The following is a 10,748-nucleotide window of genomic DNA, read 5'->3' as shown; positions in this document are numbered from 1 at the left end:
CAATCAAATGACTACAAAGAGACAAAAACCAGAGGAAGATATCAGAAAATACCAAACTTTTCCTAAAATAACGGTGTAAAAATAAAGGCGTTGGCCTTTAGATGAAACACCTGTCAATCAACCTGCTGATGGGCGGGGCTTCATGTTTGCTTACATGCTGATCTCTGATTGGTTCCTTAAATTACTTTAGAAACATGTGTTTCTCAACTCTGGGCTGAACAATTAGAAAAACCCGGTGTTACACACACACACACACACACACACACACACAGTTAACTTCCTCAAACTTGCTCCACCACTTCCTCTCTCTCTCCTGTCGGACTTCTTCCTCTTCATTAGCTCCGCCCGCCCGCTTCACACTGTGATAGAGATCCGCTATCCATCCCGCACACACACTGACACACACACACACACACATCCACAGACACGGCGGGACTGAACGGAGCTGTGCGCCCGGAGTGGAGGACTGATGACCGGTGAGTCTGCTTTTCATCCCCCCGGAGCTCCGGGATCAACCAACACTGATCAGCTGAGTGTGTCTGTGTATGTGTTTGTGTGGGTTTGTATGTGTGGGACAGTGGGTGTGTGTTTCCTCTCTTCCAAACTTTTAGAACGTTATTGATCTCGGTTTTAATTCCCGTCAGCCGATCGATCGGTTCTCCAGCGGATCAATAACCTCATTGCTTGTTTGTTTGGTTTCGCTGCTGCAGGAAAGATGAAGTTCGACCACTCCTAATGTTCGTGCGCGGGCGCGCGCGTGTGTGTGCGTGTTTCTGTCACTCACTTTTGAACTTTCTCATAAATTCTGTGTAAATAAAACAAAGCTTTAATATCACAGAAATACTGTAGAATTACATAAAACAGTGTCTGTAATAGGCATCTACAGGAATACTCAGTGGTGGAGGAAGTATTCAGATGTTATGTACTTATACCACATTGTGAAAAATACTCCATTACAAGTAAAAGTCCTGAACTGAAAATGTTACTTATATAAAAGTATGTATGTAAATATACTTCATTACAAGCCCTGCATTGAAAATATATATATATTTATAAAAAAAGTATAATCAGGGAAAAGTACTTATTCAATGTAAAAGTACTCAATGCAGAAAAATGCCCCCTGTGACTGTTGTACTATTAAATATTATATCATTAGATTATTATTACTCACGCATTAATGTAAAAGCAGGATTTTACTGTTGCAGTTGGTCGAGGTGGAGCTCATTTTGAGTTATTGTGCATTGGACTGCAACTGATCATTACTTTCATTATGGATTAATCTGCAGATTGCTGTCACAATTATCCAGAGCCCAAAGTGACACCTTCACAACAAACAGTCCAAACCTCAAAATTATTATAATTGAACTAATTTAAAGGAATCTCATGAATCTCTCGTATATACTGTAAATATGGGGATACTAGTACAGCATTGCAAGCTCTGGAGTCCAAACAATCCATAATAACCATATGAATGTTATAGGAATGTACTGTGTGATCATGCTGGCTACAAGAAATAACCAGATTGACTAATCGTGTCTTCAACACGCTGGGCGAGATGACATCACACAGGGCGTCAGCGGCCGCACGCGCTCAGATGTGAATCAGAGACATCACAGTCAAGTTGGACAGTGTCAGGCTTCCCAGAACGAAACAGGAAGTCAGAGGGTGAGATATGTCAGAGATCGCCAAGTCAGTGCCGATGTGGTGAATCATCCAGCTGTCAGAAACTGTAAATACAAATATATGACTAATTTTACATCCAGGGTTGTCTGGTGTTTATTTTTGTCTCGGTTTGGTCCAGTATTTTCTGCCATTTTAGTCCCTGTTTTTGTTGACCAGATTAAGTCTAATATTCTCTGTTGTTTCAGCCTAGGTTTAGTATCACATCCTTGGTTGTTCTAACCCTGGTTTTAGCTCCAGTTTGACCCAATATTTCTCGTTATTCCAGTCCATTTTTTGCTATGGTTTGGTCAGATAGTGGCTGTTTTAGCTCAGATTCTTGGTTGTCTCAGCTCAGGTTCAGTCTAATATTATTGGTTGTTTTACCTTAGTTGTGGCTCCAATTTGAACCAATATATTTTGGTATCTCAATCCTGAATTGGCCTGGATTGTTATAGTTATGTCCTGGTTTGGTCCAGTATTCATTGGTGCTTCAGACCAGAGCTATGTCTGCAGTGTCCTCTTGCAACAAACACCTGCCAGTTAACTGCAAACCAGGATTTCTGTGGTATAAATGTCTCCATTGTAATGTGTGTTAGCAACACAGTTCAGCTTTTTAAAGGAGAATTCCACCTATTTTAACTGGTTTTTCTCTCAGTGTGTACTGGCGTAAAGTGCTGGTCAGACTTTCTCAGTAAATTCTTTTTTTTTCACACATGTGGCCACTGGATGAAGAGAGTGGCGGACAAGCCCTTCCTGTTTCGGTTTCAACACAGGCCAGTTCCTCTTAGGCCTGGGGTGTCTGACTCTTGGGGGTGGGGGGGGTTAGGAAATGCTGCATTCATAAGGTGCATGTGGAGGACATGTGTGTCGGGCTCAGCTTGTCACAGTGTGTCAGCTGGACTTCGTCAGTCACAATAAGATTGTTAACTGAGATTTGGAAACATCACTAGAAAAACATGAGCAGTGAAACGATGAGGCTTGAAGGCTGGAAACAAACCTCCAGGTTAGACAGATTCATTTAGACGACAACACGAAGGTGAACATCATGACCCAACTGTTTGTTGCAATCGGCCATCACTGTTTACACTTCCTGTTTCAACTTTGACCCACTGTTCTTCCTGTAATTGTGCAGTTTTCCTGTGCTGTGATGGATTATTGCAGTTTAGGTGTTAGATTTGACCTTGAATCAAAGTGGTTTAGATCATCTGGATAAACTGTTGGTTTGTCTGATCATCCAACAGCTCGTGTGTCTGACCTGTGCCCCCTTTTAACATTGTGATGTTTGGAATGTAACGCGAACATTGTCAGCATGCTAACATGCTGCATGTTTGTTCCAGCCCCAGTTTGGTCCCATATTCTCTGGCATTTCTGTCTCAGTTTAGCCCAAAATCCCTTGGTGTTTAACCAGGTTTGGTCCAATATTCTCTGTTGTTTCTATCTCAGTTTAGCCCAGTATTCCTTGGTGTTTTAACCCCAGTTGGGTCCAGTATTCTTCCAGTTTGTACACCTGTTGTGTACAGTGTTTCACTGTCTGTTCAAATGAGGAACATCTGTATTGTTTAATGTGTTTCTGTTAACAAGGACTATACATTTTTTGTACATTTGTTTTTTTAGTCTATTTTTCCTGTTTTGTTCTCCACCTGGTCCAAGCTGTACATGTACAGTGTATTACCCTATTTTTTGTCCCTAAAAATACCATTTTGCAGAGCAGGTGTCTCTTCTCTCATATGCCATGAAAAGAGTCTGTAAACCTTACAGCTCCTTTTCCCGTCAGAGCATCAGCTGCAGGATGACTCGGTTCCTCTGTGGGTCAGGAGACTCCTCCTAAACCAGTAAAATTAAATAAAAATACAGAAAAAGAACACAGCTGACAAGACGAAACCAAAGCTGTTTGTCAGTTCCTGAAACACTGAAATACAAGACCAGTAAAACCATGAAGGAGACAACAGGCTGCCTGTCTCTCTCCTCAGTGGTGCTGATGATTACATTTCAGCGTTTGTGGCTAAAGCTTTTATTTCCCTCTGCTACAGAGTGAAAGTGCTTCTCTTAGAGAATTTAGTTCTAACTTCCCTGTATCATCAAATATACTTATAGTATCCTGACACATTCAGTATAAAGTCCATTTCCACAGGACTAATTCATCAGCACGACAACACATTGGTGTCGGACTCCTCACTTTGCCGTTCTCATTCACTGATTCATTCCATCTTTTTTTCAATTCCTGTCAAGTTACTTTCAGTGAAGCTCAACGCTGCCAATACAGCTGTAGCTCAAAGGGCAGAAATAAAGACTTTTAATTTGAAACAACTGCAGGAATTGTTGAGTTTCACTGACAGAAACTTCACCACGCTGGAAAAAATGAGTTATTGCTGTGGAAGTGGATTTTATTCCAAAATTACCAGGAGAGACATTATACTACTGGTAATTCCAGCACTCTTGTATGTTGTGTTAACTCATACGACCCCACATCTGTCAGTGATAATGCAGAATATTAATGATATTAACTACAGAGTAAACCACTGAGTGTTGATCACAGAGTAGTGAATGAGTGAACCAGGGAGTGATTTCAGACACAGCCCTAGTAAAGAGAACCTGCGTTATTAAAACCAAAAAATAGTGTTATTTTAATTAAAACTAACTAACTAAGAGCCTCTAACTTCATCCTGCCATCAACTGTACGGCAAGACAATTTGACGCGCTCTGATTGGATGTTTCTTACAGCAGTGCTCTCTGGGATTTGCAGTTGACTTCAGTGTCTTTTTCAAAGATTTTCCCAGCTTAGTGGCTGACAGTTTGACAGCAATCTGCTGAAATTCCCCTTGTGATGAATCATGTAAATATTTTCACAACTGTAAGTTATATATAACTTATTATGCTAATGATGAACTGGTATTAAAATGAAACAGCGGATGTGTTTGTTTCAGATTCACAGTTTTAGCTCACACACACAGAAACATAGAGGAAGGCTGCTTTCACACAATGAATGTTTGTTTCAGTATTTTTCGGCCTGCTGCAGGTTGCTGATCTCGATTCTTCTTCCCTTTTTTTTTTATCTCAACGTGTTTTCTTCTTTCTTCCTGTCACTGCCCGACTCTGTCAGCACACTGTTCCCCCTCAGATCTGTTTTCAGACCTCATGGTTTCACTGAGCAGTTCAGCTGAAAACCCTCTTTAAGGCGCAGAATGCAGCATCAGTTTAGTCTGGTTTGGTAAAATGGCGCAAAAAGCAGTGTGCAGTTTGTGTTTAGCTCCTAATCTTAGTTTGGCGTTAAAGGCACAACCATCACCAGGAGGCGTGACTCATTCGCTGTTCTAGCTAATGCTATTCGCTGCTGTATTTGTATGACACTGAAGAGCAGTTGTATATATAATTTTGTCCACCAAGATGCAGAATTGACCTCATGAAATTGAGGGTTTTCCCATTCACTTCAGGATAGTTTCATCACAGCAGCATCTAGTGGACATAAGAGGAACTGCAGCCAAACGCTACAACGCTTAGCTGCTAGTGGTGCAACTGAGAGACAGAAATATATAAAGTGATTATATATTATATAGGTTCTAATTTCTTAAATAACATCAAACTACTCTCAGTGAATATAATTGGACTGCAATTGGATGCCCGTTTGAAGCCACACATCACGGCTCTGACTTCCTGCGCTTTCCATCACTCAGGTTGCTGCTTTATTTCAACATGAAGCCACAGTGACATTTTTCTACTGAATGCTTCCTTTTTTCCAAATACATCAGAGTTACAAAATGACTTTGTTGCAACACTTGCAACGTTTCTTTCTTTCTTCTTCAATGTCTCTGCAGGTTATCAGCACATTAACATTACCTGTGGTAGAAATGTTTTAAATCACCTATTTACTCTGATATCAGGTGTCAGTCTGAAGTGTTGCTTAGTTTTTATGTAACGTTCATTCATTAATTTCATAAAATCTACTGTGCTTTTAAAGATCCCCACCTATAATACAGCTATAGAACAACACCAGAGCTGTACCTAAAGTTAAGGAATCTCAGTAGTTCTTCCTCCACTGCAAAGGTCAGAGGTCACAGTTCTTCTCACCGTATACCACCTAATCAACATGAAGGAAAGGAGAAAAAACTGTGAGATCACAGGTTAAAGCTTCCAGCAGGAGTGAGATCAGCCGACCTCCACCCAAAGACAGAGAGAGAGAGAGAGAGAGATGAGGGTGGGGTCAGTGTCCCCAGAGTCTGGGTTGAGCCACTTTCTCTATCCAGACATCTGGAGAGAGACACTACAGTTAGTGTTTTATTGTTCAGCACACAATCCACCAGAATTATGTTCATCTGATTGTTTTCACGTTATGCCCTTAATTTTCTTTCTGCTTCAAGTGTTTTTGCAGCACGAATCTGCCCAACAAACAAACACTGAAACTCAAGCCAAATGAAACAGACCTTGACTAACACACCTCAAAGTGTACCTAAACTCTCTGCTACTGTCTCTTTCTGAGCTTGAATTTCTTTCCCTGTTCTTTTTCTTCTTCGCTGGTTTCCAAAGGTGCTGCTCCAGCTGACGGAAATATGTCCAGCTCAGACCTGACCTGTGTGACTCGGACATGACCTCAGGGATTAGAATATGAGTTGGTGACGCTGACTTGGACATGATCTTTGATTTTCTGAGGCAGCTGATTGGTGACTTGGAAACAATCTGGGTGACTTGGACTTGACCTCAGAAACTCAAACATGACTTGGTGACTTCACCTGGGCGGCTCATGACAACAAATGCGATTTGGACATAATCTTGGTGATTTAAACAAGATTTTGGTGAATTCTTTGGTGGGTGGCTCGGACTTGACCTGGGTAAACGACCTCAGTGACTTAGACGTGTCCTTGCTGATGTGATCGTTTGTGACTCGGACACAGTCTTGGTGACTCGGTCATGACCTGCATGATAATCTTTGAGACTTTGAGACTGATTTGAGTAACTTGGACATCCTTTACTCAAGCATGATTTGGACATGAACCTGGTGACTTGAGACATGAATAACATGAGCTGTCCTTGGCCGTGGTGACTCAGACATAATCCGGGTGACTTGGACCTGATTCATCAAGGTCATATCTGAGTCATCCTGGTCACGTCCAACTCAGACATGAGTCGTGCCAGACGCTTCATTGGACACGACCTTGGCTTAGACATGTCCTGAAGGACTCATATATGACTTTGGTGACTTGGACTAGACCTGTAGGACTCCTCCTACCTTTTTGACTCGGACATGAGCTGAGTGATTCCAATATGACTCCACACATGAGCTTTTTATTCAGATCTGGACGATCTTGGTGACTTGGACTTGAACTTTGACGAATCTGGGCTTGATCTGGACTTGAGGTTTACTGAATGTAAACACAACACGCAAACTACAGCTACATTATATTTTAGCAATTACTACTATTAGGACTACTGATACTGCTGTTGCTGTGAATACAGACAAAGGAAAGAAAGAGACACGAGACATTGAAAATCTAACAAATAGTCTTTGTCACGTAAATGTAAATAAAGTTTTGACCGCGTGGCATTCAAATATGTGTGTGCGCGTTTGAGTGTGTGTGTGTGTGTGTGTGTGTGTGTGTGTGCAGGATAACATCTCTGTTTTGTTTGGAGACCGTTTCCTTCGGCAGCGATCATTTCCATAAACACAAATACTGACAGAGGACAAACTCTCCCCCCTGTGTCCCTCCCCTCTTCTCCCTCTTGTCTGCAGTCAGACGATGGGACATCACGTGTTTCTGAACAAACTGTGTTAACTGAAGGAAACTGAAGTGTGTCTGACAGCCGGAGCAGGACGAGTGAAGCCATCTGAAGGTAAACTCAGACAGGTATCTGTACAGACCAGATGACAGTTTATTTTGTTCCTTTGTCTTGATTTTTACTGTAAATATTCTGATAGGAACGTCAGGCCTCATGCAGGAAGCGGTGGTACAAACATCTTTGTTCTTGTGGCACGTACAAGTGATATAAAGGAAGCTTTATGTAACAATTTTAAGGGCATGGATTATGCTAATGAGCAAATCTCACAAACACCACCTAATTTGGGTGTTTCGCATAATGCTTCATTATCATCTAAAATGAATGCTGTATTTCTGCTGTTGTCCTCACAATCATTGTGATGAAAGATTAAACTGCCCCTGATAACTTTCCAGAGCTGGAGCATCATAAACCTCTGTGAGCTGGACCCATTCAATCCTAGTTCATTTCTCACAGAGACTCACCTAACAGCAGAAACGTTTGTGTGTGTGTGTGTGTGTGTGTGTTGCAGGTTGCTGAAGGGTCAGAGGTCATCATGCAGAGTGTAAAGTGTGTAGTTGTGGGTGACGGTGCTGTGGGGAAGACTTGCCTCCTCATCTCCTACACCACCGGAGCTTTTCCCAAAGAGTACATCCCCACTGTGTTCGACAACTACAGCAGCCAGGTGTGTGTGTGTGTGTGTGTGTGAGGCTATTTTCATTAATGATCAATATTCATAGATTATTTGGTGGAAACCTGGCTGTGTGACTGAGATTCAGTTTGTTGTTTTGAACTAACCAGCAAGTTTTTATCACCATAGTCACACAATACAGATAGAGAAATTCTAACCAGGTGTGTGTGTGTGTACCTGCGTGTGTGCGGTGCGTTCAGGTGACGGTCGACGGCAGGACCATCAGTCTTAACCTGTGGGACACGGCAGGTCAGGAGGAGTACGACCGGCTGAGGACGCTGTCTTACCCGCAGACCAACGTCTTCATCATCTGCTTCTCCATCTCAAGCCCCGCCTCCTACGAGAACGTCAAACACAAGTGGCACCCAGAGGTCAGAGGTCAAAAATCTACCCGGCAACTGCTGGAGGTCATACTCACAGATTAAAAGAGCAGAAATTAATTTAAACAAGGTTTTAATTGTTCTTTTACCTCCTTTTTATCAGTGGGGTGGTCCTTTAGCTAGGCTATGCTAACCAGCTGCTGGCTGTAGCTTCATATTTAACCTACAGACGTGAAAGTAGAATTAATGAATATTTAACTGGATCTGTTAATCATCCATTTAGTCAATTATTTCAATCAGTCTGAAAACAACAAAAACCGTTGAAAAAACTGTACTGTGTAGAAAACAAAAAGGAAAAGTATCAGGTGCTTTCATGATGTCTGAGGAGATTCAGTGTCTCTGTTTCTTGTTTCTACTTCCTGGTTCACAGCCTGCGTAATGAACTTGAAGACATCATTAGACCAACGAAGAAGATTTCAAGAACTTTTGCTTTAGAGACAAAGTAGTTTCTAGTTCACAGTTCTTTTACTAAACGTGTTTATCATGACCATCATCAGGTGTCGCACCACTGTCCTGGCGTTCCCATCCTCCTGGTCGGCACAAAGAGCGACCTCCGGAACGACGGCGAGACTCAGAGGAAGCTGAAGGAGCAGAACCAGACGCCCGTCACCCACCAGCAGGGCGCCGCCCTTGCCCGCCAGATCCACGCCATCCGCTACCTGGAGTGTTCGGCCCTCAACCAGGACGGCATAAAGGACGTGTTCGCAGAGTCCGTGAGGGCCTTCCTCAACCCGCAGCCCACCGTCAGCAAGAGGCCCTGCGTCCTGCTGTAGGACCGAGCCTCAAACGCCACACCGGGAACACCGACCGGACCTGGACGGTTTGAGTCGGGCTGATTCTGCAGCTTCACTGCCTGAGGGACTGCTTGGAAATGTGTTCTTTATGTTTGGTTAGAATTTTATCTTTATTAATTAGAAAAAGTAGTTTTGGGCTCCATGTTTGAATTATTGAGGGGTGGGGGGCTGATTTCATGTGGGATTGTTTTGATGTCTGATAGATGATTTCATTTGCTAACAATTTCAACAATATGAAAGCTAAGTTGTGAGGAAACAGCCGCCCCCCCTCCTCGCTAAAGGTCATTTGAATGCAGTTTGGGCTTCAGGTGTTTTTTTTGGCTCAATTCAGGTTGGAAAATATTTCAGGGGCGCACAGTGTCAGAAGTTGAAAATCTCTTTTTTGTACAATGACTATTTTATACTGGTGCAGTTGTTATGGCAACAGAAACACAAATGTTTTGGTGAAAATTTGGTGTGGATGAAAGATCGGTTTTCAAATGAATTTGCATCAGTGAGGATGGTCTGAGAGGACGGGCGAGTCAGACAGGAAGCAGCATCTCTGGTGGAGTCAAGAGCTGATGTAAATAGAAAACAGGAAGTTAAATTAAACCATTATTGATCCTGAGAATTTCAATGCATGAACATTCGTATACTGGGTGATCTTCACTGTCAGCTATCAGTCAGGATCTTGACACTGCTGGGTGAAAACCTTTTGTCTCTGTGTGGTCGTTAAACATTAAAATTAGATATATTTAGGTGCTTTTTTAGGAAAAATATTCTCTCAGTGGTTCTCTGAAGATGAGTTGCATGAATGTAATTAAAGGTGTGATTGAACATTCCCATAAATAAATCTGGAATTACTTTTAATTGCACTTCCAGGCTCTAAAAATCTAAAATTTGAAAAAGTTTGTTTTGCATTTCACCAACAACAACAACAAAAAGAAAAAAAAAAAAAAAAAGGGGGAAACAACTTAAAAAAAGATTTTTAATGTTTGGTGGTAAAACAGAGAAATATGCGTCAGTGAAGAAGACGACCGAGGAAGAATGTGTTGTTTGAGAATGGAATGTTTTTTAGATGCATGTGATTTGGGAAGAAACCCTGAATGTCAACAGAACATTGGCCTCCATGCTATTTTAGCCACACTGCTAACATGGCTAAAAACAATATGTGGCGAACTCTGTCAACAGAGCTGTTAAACAAAAAAAAAAGTTCAATAGGCTCCAGTTTGTCACCATTAGTAAATTTCATTACTTATAAATTTCTAAAATGTGATTTTTTTATTTTGTTTTTATTAATTTACTGTATTTCTATTTAAATGTAATAATACATTTTAAACATGTGTCATTCAGTCCATCTGCCTGCTGTGTTTTTAATGTTTCTTGTCCTCAAGAAGCAGCTGCACTTTGAGCTAAATGCTAATATTGACATGCTAACAAGCTCACAATAGTTATTCTAGCATATTGATATTTAGCAGGTATAGTGTTTACTATCTT

The 10,748-nt window shown here is 41.6% G+C and overlaps 1 protein-coding gene across 1 annotated transcript; it reads left to right on the top strand.

Annotated features, from left to right (window-relative positions):
* The first annotated feature begins 327 nt into the window (after positions 1-327).
* On the top strand, positions 328-10,606 carry rhogb (ras homolog family member Gb). Its single transcript, XM_041952213.1, has 5 exons — positions 328-476; positions 7,385-7,485; positions 7,940-8,092; positions 8,299-8,469; positions 8,976-10,606. Exons 3-5 carry the CDS (start codon positions 7,964-7,966, stop codon positions 9,249-9,251), a joined length of 576 nt encoding a protein of 191 aa, XP_041808147.1. The 5' UTR covers positions 328-476; positions 7,385-7,485; positions 7,940-7,963; the 3' UTR covers positions 9,252-10,606.
* The last annotated feature ends 142 nt before the right edge of the window (positions 10,607-10,748 follow it).

This window comes from Chelmon rostratus, chromosome 14 (assembly GCF_017976325.1).
Source record: "Chelmon rostratus isolate fCheRos1 chromosome 14, fCheRos1.pri, whole genome shotgun sequence".
NCBI classification, from domain to species: Eukaryota; Metazoa; Chordata; class Actinopteri; order Chaetodontiformes; family Chaetodontidae; genus Chelmon; species Chelmon rostratus.
The sequence above is the reverse complement of the archived record's forward strand: the minus strand, read 5'-3'. Positions and strand labels throughout refer to the sequence as shown.